This window comes from Mercenaria mercenaria, chromosome 16 (genome assembly GCF_021730395.1).
Source record: "Mercenaria mercenaria strain notata chromosome 16, MADL_Memer_1, whole genome shotgun sequence".
NCBI classification, from domain to species: domain Eukaryota; kingdom Metazoa; phylum Mollusca; class Bivalvia; order Venerida; family Veneridae; genus Mercenaria; species Mercenaria mercenaria.
Window position 1 is genome coordinate 42,216,034 of NC_069376.1, and position 18,751 is coordinate 42,234,784.

At 33.6% G+C, this 18,751-nt stretch overlaps 2 protein-coding genes across 2 annotated transcripts; one reads left to right on the forward strand and one right to left on the reverse strand.

Annotated features, from left to right (window-relative positions):
• The first annotated feature begins 1,672 nt into the window (after positions 1-1,672).
• Positions 1,673-7,005, forward strand: LOC123539795 (lens fiber major intrinsic protein-like). Its single transcript, XM_053526846.1, has 7 exons — positions 1,673-2,223; positions 2,995-3,236; positions 3,983-4,170; positions 4,488-4,692; positions 5,023-5,103; positions 5,414-5,525; positions 5,934-7,005. The coding sequence occupies exons 1-7, from the start codon at positions 2,181-2,183 to the stop codon at positions 6,059-6,061; spliced, it is 999 nt and encodes a 332-aa protein (XP_053382821.1). The 5' UTR covers positions 1,673-2,180; the 3' UTR covers positions 6,062-7,005.
• Positions 6,663-16,065, reverse strand: LOC123539796 (RBPJ-interacting and tubulin-associated protein 1-like). The gene is made up of 2 exons (XM_045324571.2): positions 15,910-16,065; positions 6,663-11,769 (listed from the first exon to the last, which is right to left on the reverse strand). Exon 2 carries the CDS (start codon positions 11,751-11,753, stop codon positions 11,076-11,078), a length of 678 nt encoding a protein of 225 aa, XP_045180506.2. The 5' UTR covers positions 11,754-11,769; positions 15,910-16,065; the 3' UTR covers positions 6,663-11,075.
• Between the last annotated feature and the right edge of the window lie 2,686 nt (positions 16,066-18,751).

An 18,751-nucleotide genomic window follows, 5' to 3' on the forward strand; every position in this document is an offset into this window, starting at 1 on the left:
AAAATTGTATTTTGCAAAATATGACAAAATAAGTCCGAATATCTGACTACCACGTCTACATGTCCGGCTCAAAGGCTAGTGACGAAAAAAAAACGAATAATTAACAAATGCATGTTTTTATCTTGGCCCAACACGGCCCGAAAACCTTTATTGCCTGACCTGCCGAAGTATTTTATAGGGTAAACAAGTAAACATGTACATTAATCCTATGATGTAGAAGTAAAGAAATTATCAAAACAGACATCAAAGTGTTTGAAATCGTATAAAATGTGTCATTTAAGATATCATAAGTGATAAAATCAACGATTGAAATTCTTTATCTAGCTCGTTTATAAGCTGATCTAGTTACAGTCTTCAGCCTTATGTTTTTTTAACTGGATTAAATTTACGTAGTAAACAGATAAAATGATAATGATAATACTTTCTTCAATGGCTATACAATGTTCTAGATTTATTTCAAGATATCTTTTATGTCGAACATCTCGCTTAATTCGAGTTTACATATCTCAAACAAATAACATACGATATTATAAATCAACATGATACCCGTGTCTTAACCGGCTAATTCGTATAAACCGATCCTATATTTTAAAGGTACTTTATCAGTTACTTTATCAGAAACGTAGTTGAAAGAAAAATATAATATTCATTTCATGATTATAACGTGCAAAACATATTTTCGGGTTCATTATATGTATGTGCTATGACAAATTGTATACTTATAGCTCGGTTAATGTCTGTAAACGTTTCTTTTGTTTAAATATAGTCTCTCTTATTTCTCTTTTATTATATCCCCCTTGTTCTTGTAAATTCATACCCGTTCTGCGCATAAACGTTGTGGTCCGAAACGGTCTGTTCAAGCGAGAATCATTCCGTTCCATTCCGGTCCAGTCCTTTCTGTTGTAGTGTGAATCAATCCTTCCTGCCTCATAAAATTTGAGTACATGTTTTAAATTGATTGTCAAATGTCCTCGGATAAAAGAAAAACGCATCATAGAGAAGTTGTGCGTGTACAGTTTGATTCATCGTAAAAAAGCTCCAAATTATTTGGAAAAAATCCGGAAATTAAATCATGACTGTGTTGCACACCAAAGTTTCATATCAGGATTTTGACGTCATATAATTACAATTTTGATTATAAGATTCTGTCACTGGTTATAGGTGCAGATGGGAATATCCGGCCTCGAGGGTAACTGTTTAGGTGGTAACGAGGCTCCCTACCGAGTTACCGCCTAAACAATTACCCGAGAGCCGGATATTTCCATCTGAACCTATAACCAGTGACAGAATCTTTTTCTTGCATACCGATTTCCAGAAATAATAATAAAAAATAAAAAAAATCTTTTTAGAACTATTTCTTATAGCAGTGTATATAAACAAAGCGCGGGAAACCAACGTCCGTAAACAGGAAAGACGTCATGACGTTTCAAAACAAATAACAATGTTAAGTTCCGGTTTTGTTTTATCATTTGCAGCGTAACGTTATGAATTTTTGATAAAATAACGTGATTTGAGTGTCAAGGTATTGAATTGTTATTCCGTTTTTTTTTTAAATAAAATATGAATTATTACATGAATCTTCTACATATATGTAGTTTGTAATACGTCATTTACAACACGAGAGTCATCTTACACCCCGGGGTGTAAGATGGATTTTTCCAGCACCGGTAAAAATACCGGAAATCCCCGTCTGGTATGCAAGAAATTTTCATATATGATGTTGTGTATTTCGTACGTAAGAAACAGTATGATAACTGTTTTTTTTTTCTATTTTTTTATGTGGGTGGGGTCACACTGATACAATTATTGGTCATATGGCAGAACCATCGACCTTGAACCACGGACCTTCAGTAAGTCAGCTGGAATGGTTCCTTACACGAAAACTTTTGCGCCACAAGCGAGGCTCGAACCACCATAGGTGAGGGGTCAGAAGCCTCTACTACTCGGCCACGGAGGACCCTATGAAAATTATTCAACATAAATGTATGTAAACACTGATAATACTGGTGAAGATGAATTAAAATATTGTTTAGTAAATGAGGAAAATACATACATAATAAAGAGCACCTTTACAAATTAAGCTTAATGCGAGACAAAACATACAGACACCGGTCGCTTCTTCTCATTTTTAAACTTATCTACATCGAGAAAAGAGTGCATTGACATCTGTCAGGATTCTGATGACTTTGGCTCAAAATAATTTTGAGATAGAGAGCTTTTTAAGTGAGTACTGTTACTTTTTAATCTGTTTAGTAATTGTTGTCATTGCTGTTGTTGTTTCTTTTTGTTTAATATTCATGTTGAATTAGTTTGTTTAACTAGTATTATGTGTGTTCATATTAAACATTACGTTTATATTTTGTCTAAGAGTACGGACACTTAATTATATAAATAGAGGATATTACATGAGTGTCTTTCCATATTGAATTTATTAAACGAGTTGAATAAAATAATATAATGCGAGGCTCTGCCGAGCATTTTATTAATTTTATTCAACGAGTTTAATAAATTCAATATGGAAAGACACAAATGTAATATTCTTTTTATCACATGTTAGTTTTTCCTTTTAAAACATCAGAAATTCTACATTCTTTTACTATAATTATAAACAAGTCAATTTCACCAACGTCTCGTATACTTATAACGACGTCAACGTCAAAGCTTTATTACACTAGTGTATTACCATTTTTATTTAATGGCTTTATTACACTCCCGCGACGTCAAACATGTGATAACTGAATTTATTTCATTAACTTAACTTGGATAGAAATACAGAGTAACAAATATGGGTCCCATAGGAAACTTTATTCCCTTTTTATCAATGTTCATAGTGGTTCAAAAGTATATCTTTAAAATGTCTGCATGCGAGTATGTATCAAAATTTTGTAATTATGTTAGGAATACAGTATTAAGTGGACCGGCAGTATTTACAATATCATGCAATTATTATTTCTGAAATTAACAATCTGCTACTCCATCACTTTGCATTTGCAGAAAATTTAGAAAAAGAGTTTCAAGATCCAAACATGGATGGATATTTTCTAGACTTGTCCAGACGAATAGAAAAGGTCCGAACAGGAGATTCTCCATCAGGGATGCTTCAAGAACTAAAGTCTCGTGGATTTTGGCGCGCAGTATTCGCAGAATTCATTGCTACCATGGTGTTTCTATTTATAGCCACAATGGCTGCTGTACCACTTGTACCAGTGGAAGGATCGGAAGCTAGTGTTGTAAAGGTAAGGCAAAGCCCTTTATATGATATCTTTTCGTGTTATAATATTGCGGAATCCCGACGGAATAGTTGGTCCTGTAACGTTTCAAGAGGGATTCTGCAGGTGATTTGATTGGAAACAAACGTACGTAAATGCTATTCTAGAGTATAAAACGTGTAAACTTTTAAATTAAATAAATTCTTTAGGCATAAAAAAAATTGTTTGTTTCCGGTATCCCGACCTACCCTAAATTTTTGGCCCGACCCTAAATGTTTTTATGGCCTTGGAGAATTTTTTTTTCAACTTTTGCAAAACTGCACTTTTTATGCTTTAAACATGGCCAGTGATGTTAGAAATCAACTTACTGGTGCTCTAAAGGCATAACCCCCTTATTTGTATTCATTTTTTGACACAAAAATAATTTCCGAAAAGTCTCTTATTAAAAAAAATTCAAAAAAAAAAATTTTCCGACCTACCTACCGTAATTTTTTTTAGCATGTTACCGGAAACAAAGAATTTTTTTAAGCCTTATCAATTAGTGATAATTTGCTTAGTTTTAATTATGCTTTATGGGACAGTTAAACATTTGGGTTTTCGACAGTGTGTATATCACTTTGCCTCCTGTTGAACTGTTTAAATCCCTTTGAAAATCACAATAACAGCAGTTTTATGGTAGAATAGCGTGAAGTAAATGCCGTTATCAGATTATTTCAATATCCAAATAACTGGTTCTGTTACACTTTATCACCTATATCTTCTTTCATTTTCAGAATGCGCTGGCGTCAGGGCTTATGATAGCAATATGTATCCAAATGTTTGGTCACGTGTCCGGTGCTTTCATGAACCCTGCTGTGACTATATCTTTTGCGGTTGGAAGGACCATAAGCCCGCTTCGTGCGTTTCTTTATGTCATTGCCCAGTGCAGCGGCGGATCTCTAGGTGTCTTAATTTTAAAAGGGTGAGACAGTTATGATTATAAATAAATTAGTATCACTGATATACTAGTAAAAAATTTACGCAAGTTCGCTCATTTTGTTGGTTTGCCGAAATGTCATTCTTATATAAAAGATATCGTGCAAGGAACATTTTTATTCTGGCATTTCAGTAATGTCGCGTCTAAATTCTCTCTATTTGCAGTTCAAGAATCAGTGAAGTTGTGAGCAAAATGTTCTAATACAGAGTATGCAAATCAAAGCAAACTGCTGGTACTATTTCCACAAAAGCATCAAAATTTCTCAAAATACTTTGAAATAACATAATATACATCTATTTTAGTGTGACGCCAGACGAACTCCATGGTAACCTTGGTGTAAACATGGTCAATCCGAGGATTGATGCTGTACAGGGATTTGCATGCGAAGTTGTTTTCACTTTTATTGTTGTCATTTCTGTGTACGGCTGCATTGACCCAAACCGGCCATTTTTTGGAAGCGAGGCTGTAGGTATTGGATTCACAATTGCTGGTGTGAATTTAGCTGGAGTAAGTTGATTTCAGTTGTCATTGCTGTATCTTAGCAAATTCATTGAATAATATCATTAAAATACGAACTAATTCGGCCAGACATCTTTTACTTCTTGATTTCCATTGCCTTGTAGTGTTTTACATGTTGAATTCAATTAACTTTTGTTTTAGGAAACTATTTATCTAAACTTAGTCTAGGTCTGAAATAGAATAGATATTTCATAATTTCAGCTAAAAATTGTTGGAATCTGAATTAGTTTAGAATATATAGTTATTGATAGACGTGAAAGTATTTTATTTTTCAAGAACCAGGAGTTTCTGTTAAAATGATTTATTTGTTGCCGACAGATCCCTTTCACGGGCGCCAGCATGAATCCGGCTCGGTCATTCAGTGCAGCTTTTGTATCAAATTCGTTTACAAACCATTGGGTATGTGGATCTGTTACATAATTTTGTACTTCTTATTGTTACTCCATATTTTTCGTCTAAACATTTCATAATGTTCTCTTCAAAACATGTATGCTTAAATGATAAAACGTTTAAAAACAAAATATTTCAAACGGTTCTACGAGCACCAGAAGATGTTTATTTGTTCGTTCAAAGTGTCTCTTTCTTATGTTGAGGTGTAAGGCACCCATGAATTAAAAATGTAATGCGCTAGCGTTTCAATGCTATTGGAAATCCTATTCAGTTTGATATATTTAAGGAGGTAATATGTTTAACGAATAATTCTCGCCAGGTATACTGGGCTGGTCCAATCCTTGGTGGAAGTATTGGAGCTCTGGCATATAAATTTGTGTTCGATCCTTACAAGAATGTACTGTCATACTCGGACGCTGCGAAGAAACTGCGTAAGTAGTCCTCAACTTTTGTATGATTCTCCCGATTCGCTAGGGAGAAGCTTTTCCGAAGTCCGAAAAAACTGCTATTAAATGGTTTACAAAATTAAACGGATATTTCAAATTTTGTTGTTGGTGGTGTTTAACTTGCACATACAAAGTTTGTGTCATTTGGCAGATTTCAAGCATTTAATGATGGAGAACCTCTGGACAGTCAGTCAGAAAGACCTTAAGCAGTCTAGCTGGATAACTTCCCACGTGACGAACCCAGTGAAGCTAGAGCCCGCAGAGGTATGGGACAAGTGATTTGCAGTCTGCGACCTAACAACTGACTTCCACTTTTCCCATGCAAGTTGTATGGCATTGTTAATAAAAGTTTTTCAATTTTAATTTGCTTCACTGTGTATTGTAATTTTTCAGTGAATGGAAACGATCCTGTTGAGATACCAATGAACTATTTGGAGGCAACCGCCGGGAAAAACGGCTGTGAGAAGACAGACATGATAAATAAATCACAGAATGGAAGCATCGATGTTATCAGTCTGTAATTCATAATTTCCTCCATACATCATGCCCTGGACTTTGAAAACTGCAGAAACATTAAATTTTGTTTACTCAGATTTTTGGTTTAGAGATTATATTTATATGATATATATTTTTATCAACAGGCCGAAGGGTGGATGTTTTATGTTTTAGACATTTAAAAGGCAGACGTTTGTATAATATCTGTATGTTTTAATGCCAATAATATTTGTATGTTTTAATACTAATATGTACATGGGTGTTGTACAGATGTTTTAATAAGAGATAATGTTTTAACAGGCATAATGGAAAACTTGCATGTCTTTTTGGTGGCGGATGGGTGGAAATATCTTTTTATAGTAAGATGAATCGGTGCACCTATTAACATACAGACAGATGAGTAGCGCTATCTTTTAACAGACAGACGGATGGGTTGATATATCTTTTAATAGGCAGAGGAATGGGTGGATATCTTTTAATTAGGCAGTGATGGGTGGATATATCTTTTAACATGCAGAGGACTGGGTGGATTAGTGGACCGGTGTGTGTATACATTTTAACAGTATGTTTGTGGACGGGCGTATATTCTACTCAACAGTTCTTATCACATACAATTAAACAACAGTATAAGCAGATATAGACTTTATTTTACTACTGAATTTACCTCTCTTAAAAACAATAAATATTTACAATAACTAATAGCATTTTACATCAAATTATAATTTAGATATCAAAGTTACAGGGGTGGTTTTACAGCTTTCAGGATTCAACTTTAAAACAATTTTACAAAGTCTGTTTGACTAGGCAAGGTCAACATTTAGTTGTTTAATTGATTTCTTTCTTTATATCAATTTAACACAGCAAATATATATCTAATATGTGTAAAAAATGTTAACATAATATGTGTATCATATGTGAAAATAATAAACAAAATCCTTATGTATTGCTTTTCTTTGCACCAAATCCTAAATATAACATTTTACAAAAGCTTAAATCTTTACAATGCTCCCATTCCAACTGTTACACGTTTAGTGTATAATACATCGACCTACCTATCCTTATGTTACATCAACAAAAATATCAAAGGACGATGATGAAATGAAACCCATGAGATATTAAAAATATTCAAGATAAACATAGGATTTATTGGCAAACAGGTCTGAAAATATAGCATGTGTTTGGTTCTGTACTACTACGATTAAGTAACCGTGAAGTGTTTGAGACATTACCTTGACTTTATACTGAAAATTAAACACCAAATAATATATCAGTGAACAAAGGAATGGAATGTGGAAAACAAATTTAACTCCAGTAATGAAGTTTCAATTATGTGTGTAAACTCAATATCAAATACCATCCAGCAAAGCTGTGACAATAAAAATGTAACAGAAATATAATCGTGAAACACCACTTCAAGTTCAACAACGAAGTTACTGAATTTATTATCCACTAAAATGGTGATTATGAGAATGTAATGTGGAATGGAACTTCAAAGTCAGTCAGTCAAATATCTATCTTGATTTACAACCAGATACCAAGTACCATACTATACAACATATACAATGTAACTCAAAAACAACTGTTCAAAAGACTGCATGCTTAATTATTCAACAATTTCCAAGTCAAACAAGGGCCATGACTGTAACCGAGTTATTTTCAGTACAACTGTTAAGTTACAATTTTACTATTGCAATGATAACAACTTGCATGTAAAACTTTAGTAATAATAGACTGTAAATCTGGAATGTGAAAAACAACTTTCAACATCTGAATCTATTTCCAACAACTTAATGAAGGATAACTGTGTATGTCAGAAACATAGTGCATTAACATCACAGATTCAAAACAAAACTTGGTTACATAAAAATAAAAAAATAAATAAAACAATAAAACGAAAAGGAAATAAATATAAAGACTTATAATATTAAATGTTTTTGCAGAAATGAAAAAACAAAAACACTGTGAAATTTCACATTTTGGCAAAAAAGTAATAACTAGTGTGACAAAATATAAAAGAAATATTTCTAAATACATGTACATTTCCTCATATATTCTCATATGATTTTTTTATTTTGTTTTGTTAATTGTCACTTTGACACAATTACAGGTTATATGGAGAGTTTCCAGCTTATTTCATGACAAGCCGGCACCTGGCTTGGTAGAACCACCAACATTCTGCAAGCCAGCTTGATGACTTCCTCACATACCCAAGGGAGGTTTCGAACCCAAGTCGATGAGGAACAATTGCTTCAAAGTCAGTGACCTTTATCACTTGGCAACAGAAGCCACTTCTAATTTACTTTCATATTGACATTAAATAATGCATACCTTTTTTTACACAGACACATTTTAAATGTATTGGAAATCTATGTTTAACTAATATGATGTTCAAAAATTTGAAAAATTACTATGAAATGAAAACGGAAGGAATTTCCATATGAGCTGCACCATGAGAAAACCAACAAAGTGCATTTGCGACCAGCACGGATCCAGACCAGCCTGCACATCTGCACAGTCTGGTAAGGATTCATAATGTTCGCTAAGGGATTCCCTAATTGCAATTGGGTTTGAATGCGAACAGCATGTATCCTGACCAAACTGCACAGATGGGCAGGCTGGTCTGGATCTATACTGGTCGCAAATGCACTATGTTGCTTTTCTCATGATGTGGCTCAATTATAGTTTTAAAGTTGGAGAAAAAAAGATATCAGCTGTGTGCTATGAAGAATACAATGTAGCACATGAGTGTGAATAAAATCTGGAAGTTTTCATCAATATTGTTTTTGATGATAACTGAAAGCTATAGTGATGATATTGACAATTTTTAAGGTTTTCTATTACCTCCCTTACAGTTCTTAAGAATGGTGTATGATATTAGTATGTCTTTTTTACAGAGAAATAAAGGAAAACCCCTAGTTAAGAAAAGTTGAAACCAAAAGTAAGGTATTAACAGAGAACACTACCATCTAATCTACAAGAAAAGGCATCCACATTTTGATATTATTGTCAAGTAACTTATATACTACTATAACAAAATAAGGAGAAACTCTACAAGAAGGTACTTACATATATATACCTATATATCAAACAGAATAATCATGGTACAAAAGCAGTGTATATAAATTAACAATACTGTAGATAAAACAATGTGAAATACTATTACATGTACAATGGTTTTGAATATTTTTTAACAAGTGTGATTAAATAAAACACTTATGAGGTATGTTGAATGAAAACAAGTTCAAACAATACATGCAATGCCATCTTAAACATAGTTTTCATAAAGAAACGAAACTGATATCAAACATCTACGTATGAACCTAAATTCCAAGATCAGTCAATGATTTATTACAAACTTGTTAATTCGAAATCTAAAAATCTCATTTTGATCGACCCTCTTCCCATACACCAATATACTGATCAAAGCCGCAACCTGAATATAAAATAAAGGATTTAAACGTTTATTAAATCCCAAGCACAAGCTCTACGATGCAAGAATTTAGTAGAAAAAAAAATTAAAATTTCTTCTTTATAAAATTTAACAAACTCATACATAGTATACAAACTCATAGTATACATACAATAATATTTAAAGATGTTTATTTAATAAATCTTTCCAAACAAAGACTTCATGATGACTTTATTATCTGAAATACCACTATTGTTTAAACACCAGACATGCAGGTTTTAATGAACTGTGCTTAATCAGACAATAAAAGACAAAATGGCCCTTTATGTAATTACAGTCAAACTTTGTTTGCTTGAACTCAGATAATTTGTACACCACCCATTGCTCCAACTCCCTTTAAGGTCTCGACAAAATATTTATAAAATGTATACTTTTGGCTCAAACTGCCGATAATTCAAACCAACTTTGCTTGACCAGATGAGCTGCAGCGAATGAAGTTCAACTGTATTTTCAGTAACATGCTCGTTGAAGTAACATGCTCGTTGAAGTCGCATCATGCACCAAAATTTGATGTCATGATGTCATAATGGTTACTCAATGGTTTTTGCATCAAATTCATTGTTTATTGCAGAATATACAATGCTTGATTTCCTGCTATGTTTAACCGACAAACCAATCCAGCCATGGCAGAATGAACAATATTTACTGATAATGAACTACACTGAAATCATTAAATATGCCAATTTTAGCATGTCTTAAATAGTATGATTGTTTATGCTTAGATCACTTCATTCCAAGTGCATTAATAAACATCCAATCTGTGTTGAAAGTCACACCAATTCTGAATCTGGTCAGTCTAATAGTATCATTCAGATTCTTGGATATTTAACAACTCAGGCATTAGCCCATTGGTTCAATTCCTGCACATCTAAATACCTAACTGTGGTAAATCAGACAAAAAAAACCACACAAAGGCCTTGATTAATTCATAATCAGATATATCAGTGATATTATGAAACAGTGTTAAGTTTCCATAGGAATTACAAAAAGTACATCTAAAGCAAAATTCCCCTCTTCCCCTATGAGCAACATACATGTTTATGGTTCAAATTCGCAGCTACAATCTATGGTTGATATTTTCTAACTGCAATGACTTTAGAACTTTATATCCTACTGCTGATTGTGTTGTATTTTGTAAGCAACTTTTAGAACTGTACAACCCATACAACACATCCAATAAACGTTCTTAGCCATATGCCTTGGTCAAAGCTTTAATAAAATACAAGAATGATATAATTATGTCAATTTGCCAACAATGGTTTGTATTTTACAAACAACTTTATAGTTATAACCTATATGATCAATATCTTAGAGATCAAATATGAAGCAGGTAAATTTGTCGCTCATGGTTTGCATTTTATAAACACTGGTAAGAATATGTTATCTAGTAAAACTTCTGAGTGCAATTCCACTTGCAATTAATTGTTACCTACTTTGCTAATCTATTTATGAGCCAAGAAACCATTTTACCCTTTTTTCCCAACCATTCTGATTTCATATATAAAATATCTGACTTTTTTCCATTTTACAAAAGATCTAGATATAATTCTATGTAAAGCTGCAATGTTAAGTTATGGTATCCAAGTTGGGTTTTGAATATCTTGAGCACATTCCACAGTTACAGGTCTTGTTGAGGCCGTCTTTGGCCGCCTCCCTTGCCTAGATGGGGGCCTCCCATCCAGTGTTCCTGATGAAGAATACTTAGCACTCATTGTTGACCCTTCTCTTGTTAATCTCGCATAGTCAAGAGGGGAAAACAGGAACGGCTTCTGTTTCTTGGTTTTCTCAGCCCACGGTGCCTCAAAAGAAGGCTCCTCTAGCCTCGGTCCAAACAAAGATTCATCACAAAATGAAGGCTTCTGTTTAACAGGCCTATATCTATTCAACCGTTCTAAATCTACTGTATGACTGAGTCCTTTATTTGAGGATTTATAAACTTTCCTATCTGACTGACTAGTAAAAGTAGCTCGGTCCTCACCAGGTGACCATAGCAACGGCTTCATTTTAGGCATCTTTTTAGCCCTTACAATATCAGTGTTACAGCGTGGAGTATTTGTCCATGGTGGTTTAAAGTTAGCCACATTTTCAGTCCTAGGGTGATGTGATGTGAAGAGTAGTTCATCAACATTTGATTTGTCTGAAACAACATGGTATCCAGACCCGGGTCGGTGTGAAGATCTAGAGGAGGGTCTTGAACCTGTCACCGAAGGGGGCCGGGTCCCAGTCAGTTCTAAGTCTTCCATTCTCATTGTCTCACCTCATCACCTAAAATGGAAAGATAAAATGAACTCAACTGAACCTAATAACACCATTTACCAAGATTGGCTACTTATCAAGCTATACTGTGGAATCATTTAATTTCATTGCCTTAAAATTTCGTAGTTTGGGATAATTTAATAAAATTAATGCACTATTTTCAACAGACATGAATTCTTGAATCTTACAGATGAAATAAATGGAATAATTCATTCATTGTTGTGATTTAATGATCAGGTCTGTTGTGGACTGATGCAACAAAAAAAAAGAGGGCCAAGATGGCCCTAGGTCGCTCACCTGAGAAACACACCATAACAGTGTAAACATGTTTGACCTAGTGATTTCATGGAAACAAATATTCTGGCAAATTTTCATTAGGATTGGACCTAAAATGTGGTCTCTTGAGTTTAAACAAGTATTTTCTTTGATATGACCTAGTGACCTAGTTTTTTACCCCAGATGACCCATATTCAAACATAGCCTAGATTTCATCAAGGCAATCATTCTGACCTAATTTCATGAAGATCAATTGAAAAATACAGCTTCTATCGCATACACAAGGTTTTTCTTTGATCTGACCTAGTGACCTATTTTTTTATCCAAGATGACCCATATTCAGCCGCAACCTAAATTACATCAAGGCAATCATTCTGACTTAATTTCATAAAGATCAATTGAAAAATACAGCCTCTATTGCATACACAAGGTTTTTCTTTGATTTGACCTCGTGACCTAGTTTTTGACCCCAGATGACCCATATTCAAATTCAATCTAGATTTCATCAAGGCAATTATTCTGACCTAATTTTAAGATCAATTGAAAAATACAGCTTCTATCGCATACACAAGGTTTTTCTTTGATTTGACCTAATGACCTAGTTTTTGTTCCTAAATGACCCAAATTCAAAATCGATCTACCGGTAGATTTGATCAAGGCAATCATTCTGACTAAATTTCAAGAAGTTCAATTGAAAAATACAGCCTCTATCGCATACACAAGGTTTTTCCTTTGATTTGACCTAGTAACCTAGTTTTTGATCCAAGATGACCCCTATTCAAACTCCGCCTAGATTTCATCAAGGCAATCATTCTGACCAAATTTCTCGAAGACCAATTATTGAAAAATACAGCCTCTATCTCATACACAATATTTTTCTTTGATTTGACCTAGTTTTTGACCCCAGATGACCCATATTCAATCTCGACCTAAATTTCATCAAGGCAATCGTTCTGACTTAATTTCATAAAGATCAATTGAAAAATACAGCCTCTATTGCATACACAAGGTTTTTCTTTGATTTGACCTCGTGACCTAGTTTTTGACCCCAGATGACCCATATTCAAATTCAATCTAGATTTCATCAAGGCAATCATTCTGACCTAATTTTAAGAAGATCAATTGAAAAATACAGCTTCTATCGCATACACAAGGTTTTTCTTTGATTTGAGCTAATGACCTAGTTTTTGTTCCTAAATGACCCAAATTCAAAATCGATCTAGATTTGATCAAGGCAATCATTCTGACTAAATTTCAAGAAGTTCAATTGAAAAATACAGCCTCTATCGCATACACAAGGTTTTTCCTTTGATTTGACCTAGTAACCTAGTTTTAAATCCAAGATGACCCATATTCAAACTCCGCCTAGATTTCATCAAGGCAATCATTCTGACCAAATTTCTCGAAGACCAATTATTGAAAAATACAGCCTCTATCGCATACACAATATTTTTCTTTGATTTGATCTAGTTTTTGACCCCAGATGAACCATATTCAATCTCGACCTAAATTTCATCAAGGCAATCATTCTGACCAAATTTCATGAAGATCAACTGAAAAATACAGCTTCTATCACATACACAAAGTTTTTCTTTGATTTGATCTAGTGACCTACTTTTTGACCCAAGATGACCAATTTTCAAACTAAGCCTAGACTTCATCAAGGCAATTATTCTGACCAAATTTCATGAAGATCAATTGAAAAATACAGCCTATATGGCATACCCAAGGTTTTTCTTTGATTTGACCTAGTGACCTAGTTTTTGACCCGAGATGACCCATTTTCGAACTTAGCCTAGATTTTATCAAAGTTATAACTCTGACAAAATTTCATGAACATCAGTTGAAAAACACAGCCTCTATCGCATACACAAGGTTTTTCTTTGATTTGACCTGGTGACTTGGTTTATGACCCCAGATGACCCATTTTCAAACTCGGCCTAGATTTCATTAAGGTAATCATTCTGACAAAATTTCATGAAGATCAGTTGAAAAATACAGCCTCTATCGCATATACAAGCTAAATGTTGACGGACAGACAGACAACAGACAGACACCGGACATCGAGCGATCACGAAAACTCACGTGAGCTAAAAAAAAACAATTATATAAAAGGTCAGGGCTTTTTCCCTTCCATAATAGGGGCCATTTTAAATGACGGGCCTCTTTCTCATTACTATTTTTTTTTTAAATCATGGTTTTCTGTGGTTCATACTAAAGCAGAAATATGAGGCTAAGAATTAAGCCATGCAAAATACTGTTTTGTGCTGATTAGAATTTCAGACACGGCTTTCATTTGTGTCAAATATTAGGGCTTGATCTGGGCTGTCACCGGCTTCGCAAAAGTGGTCCGGCCATGTGACCGCGAGTGCCGAAGGCAGGGGAGGAGTGAGAGCATGAGAGTGGGATTTCCTCCTCTCTTAAGGGGGGTTCGAGAAAATTTTAAGATTTTGGATGCCAGTAAGTGCGTTTTTCTTGCATCTTGAAAGCATATTTGGTTAACTGATTATCAGTCAATGTCATAATTTTTATCAAGGACAACTATCCAACATTTGCCAAATTTTAGAACATTGCTATAAATGTTGATGTATTTTTAAATTAGTTTCCGAGTGTCAGCCAAGACACAGAAAATCACTATTTTGACCCCTCTGTGAGTCTCATCAGATGATGGCATCAAACTTAATGCTACGGTTAAGTCCGATACAGATATCTCCATTATAGTTTTCTTTTCATTCTTTTGTTTCTGTTTTAGCCCAAATAATCAGAAGAAATTAGCTCGGTTAGTTTTGTTTCATTAGCTGCGAAAAATACAATTCATAATTATAACATGTCCAAAACATTGCGGAATGATGTTTATTTCACTTGGGTATTGATTACATTTTACTTGGACTTTATCATAGACTCCCTGTGTAAAATCTCAAACTTTTAAATAAAATAAAGGTATTAAATCGATATGATATTTCAATGAAACTTCCAGGTCTTGTAGTTTGTAGCATCATCTGGGGCATGTGCAGTGAGAAATCTTAATTTGATTTCTAAAATAGTGCGAAATTTATTTTTAAAATCACTATATGTTCATTGTAAATATACTTTGTTATACCCAAGTGGAAACTGGCAGTACTCGAAAATGCAGCTCTCTGGTTGGTCAGTTAGAACCCGTAATGTTCTGTGATGTCGTGATAAAGTTATGAATATTAATATGTTTTCAATATTTTAACATAGGGCATGTTTTTTTATTTAAACAATAATTACAGATTATAAAAGAAATCATCCTTTAAATCACCGGATTAAAGATCTAATAGTTAAGCTTTTAATTAAGATTAATCCTTCGATAGATGTGCCGAAGATGTTTTCACACCAGCACCAGGCTGCGGAAAATAATGACAAGATACCGCCCGTTGTAGAAAATTACATTAACTAGGCAATATTTCAGCACTTTTAATCATAGCAAAAGATGAAATTTAATGCGAAAAAACTGGTATGATCAATATTATGCTCGCCAAAATGTGGTCCGGCCATGGCTGGACTGGCCAAACCGTCCACAAGGGCCTTTTTGATTCATACAACACCGGGCTATCCCCATCAAATCATCGTTACACAGGAATGTGCCATATCTTAAATCGATTTGGCTAATCATTATGCTCCATGTGTATCAAATGGATAATCATAAAACTTGCCCGACTGAAATGAGTACAAATCAGGCGAAATTAGGGTCTGTTTATAAAAAATCTACCCCACCCACTTGTTTCTACTGCTGCAAACGCTGTCACGACTACTGTAAATGCCTGTCATGCAGATGTACAACCTGTATTGGCATCTTTTTATCTGTCTGAGCAAAAAGATTTGCATGTTTAATGCAGGGACATAACTTACTGCTTGTTCAATTATTTTGCAATTAAACTTTTGCAATTTGCGGAGCACCTGTCTCCTATGTAAACAATCAAGGTCACGTGAGTGCTTGGTGAGTTTTTTTATATTCGTAGGAAGAAAATTATTTATTTTTCTAGCAGCAGCAAAAATTGTTGCATTGTTGTCGCATTTGTTTGCATTGATTAGTTTGATGTTAGAATACTTTTTAGATAAAAAAAAATTATTCATTTTAACTACAGGAAAGACAAAAAAACTACAAACAAGACGAGTGTCAGCGCTTTCACTCTCATTCCTTTTCTCTCCCAAGTCTTTTTCTCCCCTGACTGTTCAATCCCATTTTCTTTTAAGGGGTAACTTTTCACTCCCAATTTTATTTTGGCCTTTAGAAATTATATTTTGATTAATGGGAGGACAATAGATGCTGTTGAAATGGCTTATATGTATTTTTTTTATTATGCAGATTGACTTAAACTATATATTGAGAATTTTTTATACTTAATTTTTACTGGGAGGGGTAATAATAATACAAAATAAAATCTGGATATATTAATGAATATGTTTTGGACGTGTTTTTTTTTTTTTTTTTTTTGTATTTGATTGCCTAATTATGCAGTTATTAATACTGTGAAAATGCAAATTATGCACCTGTCAATATTTTGCCCGCCCAGGGGGGCGGCGGGCTGACCCGGGGGAATTTGACATTTCAAAAAAAATGTTGTCTAAATCCCCACCCTAGAGACAACCTTTTTTGTCTAAATCCCACCCTAGAGCCTTGTTGGTACATCAAATGTTTGTCTAATTCCCGCCTGTCGGGAATGGCCTTCTGTCTAAAGTCCCGTGTATGCCCGCCGCTCCCCCGGGCGGGCAAAATATTGACAGGTGCATTAAGTTTGTTTTGAGTGTCTTTTTAAGAGACAGTATATTTAAACAAAGAACTATAAAATATTTTATAGCTCTTTGATTTAAAACAGAGAGAGGATACTGAAAAAATAATATCAAACTTAATATAATATGGATATATTTTAAATCTTTGTTCTTATTTTTATAATATGTAATGATGTAACTTTCGAATTTATTACGTTTCGATATATTATTTTATGGAAAAGGAGAGAAAATCATTAACATTTTGTAATTAGACAGACCTGTATGAAGGATCTATGCTAGGGGAATAAAAATAATTTGAAATGGATATATTAAATAAGTTGTCTGTTGAGAACTTTTGGGTTTCAGTGTTGCATATATTGATTCTAACTGAGAGAAACTAAAAAATACAACTGAAAAACATTCTTCAAACTTCAATGTATCAAAAAATTAATTTAGATGACTTTTGATTTTTATGTGTATATTTTCTAATCCTTAAGTCAACATTTGTATGCGACTTTTCACTGTTAATACCAACTTACACTTGTGTATTATAAATTTGTAATTATCAATAACATTTCCTAATATCTTGTGAAATAATTTATGTAACATCTTTAATATTGTGTTTATCTGAAAAGTTACTAATTATCTCATCACCTTGAGATGTAGCCCCCTGGATTACTTGTATATTAACAATATCACATGTCAAAATAATGTACATAAACCACTGCTTAATGACATTTCATTTAATAAGTTGTCGTGGGATTCTTCGAGGTCTCAGGAATTTATAAACGCACTAGAGTCTAAGAGACATCTATTTGTTGGTATTACAAACAACATTTTAAATGATGTGGGAGATTTGGATACAAATATATCGTCTCTTTCAGAAATTATATTATGATTGTTCATTCGAAGTTTTTGGTAAAACTGTACATATAAGACAGAATCGTAAAAACCACAAAACTTTATGGTTCAAATGAAGACTGAAGGAATGCAAAGGCTAGATTCTTTGCTGAAAAAAGAAGATTTAAAAATAATCCATCACCGGAGAATAAATTATTGTTTCTAGAAAGTCGTAAATACTTTTGTACAGCTAAGCGTAGAGCTAAATATGTATATTTTTCTAAAGAGAAACGTACTTTGTCGGCGTTAAGCCGTAAATCACCTAAACAGTTTTGGAGTAAAGTGAATATGTACAGAAACACTAAAAGTTCAAAACACATTCCTATTGATACAACTCAGTTTTCTACATATTTTGCGGACATTTTAAATAGACCAGCTCAAAATGATGCAATGTTAAATGATTTTACTCTTGATGAAGAACAGCATATTGTCATAGAGAGTTTGGACAAGCCTTTTGGTGTAACTGAAATTGATAAGTGCATCTCAACATTATCAAGAAATAAGGCACCAGGCATCGATTTAATTGTTTCAGATTTTTTCATAGATGCCAAGCCTTTTATTACACCATTTTTAGCACAAATTTTTAATAAAATATACAGTGAAGGCGTTTATCCTTTAAGCTGGACAAAGGGTATTATTGTCCCGATTCATAAAAAGGGAGATAAGGCCGACCCAAACAATTATAGAGGAATTTCACTAATCAGTACTATGGCTGAGCTATTTTCTTTATGTTTAAGAAACCGATTAGATAAATGGTGTGAAAGTATGTCAATTTTCAATGATATGCAATTTGGATTTAGAAGTAACAGGAGTACAGTGGATTGTGTTTTTATTTTGCATAGCATAATTCAAAAGGTATTGTCTGAAAATAAATCACTTTATTGTGCTTTTATCGATTACGAAAAGGCCTTTGATACAATAGCTAGGGATGCTTTATGGTACAAATTGATTGAAACTGGTGTTAGTAGTAAAATGGTAACAATGTTAAAGTCCTTATATCAAAAAGTGTCAGCCTGTGTTAAAGTGCATGCAAATTTGTCTGACTTTTTTGATGTGTCGCTTGGATTGAAACAAGGGGAAC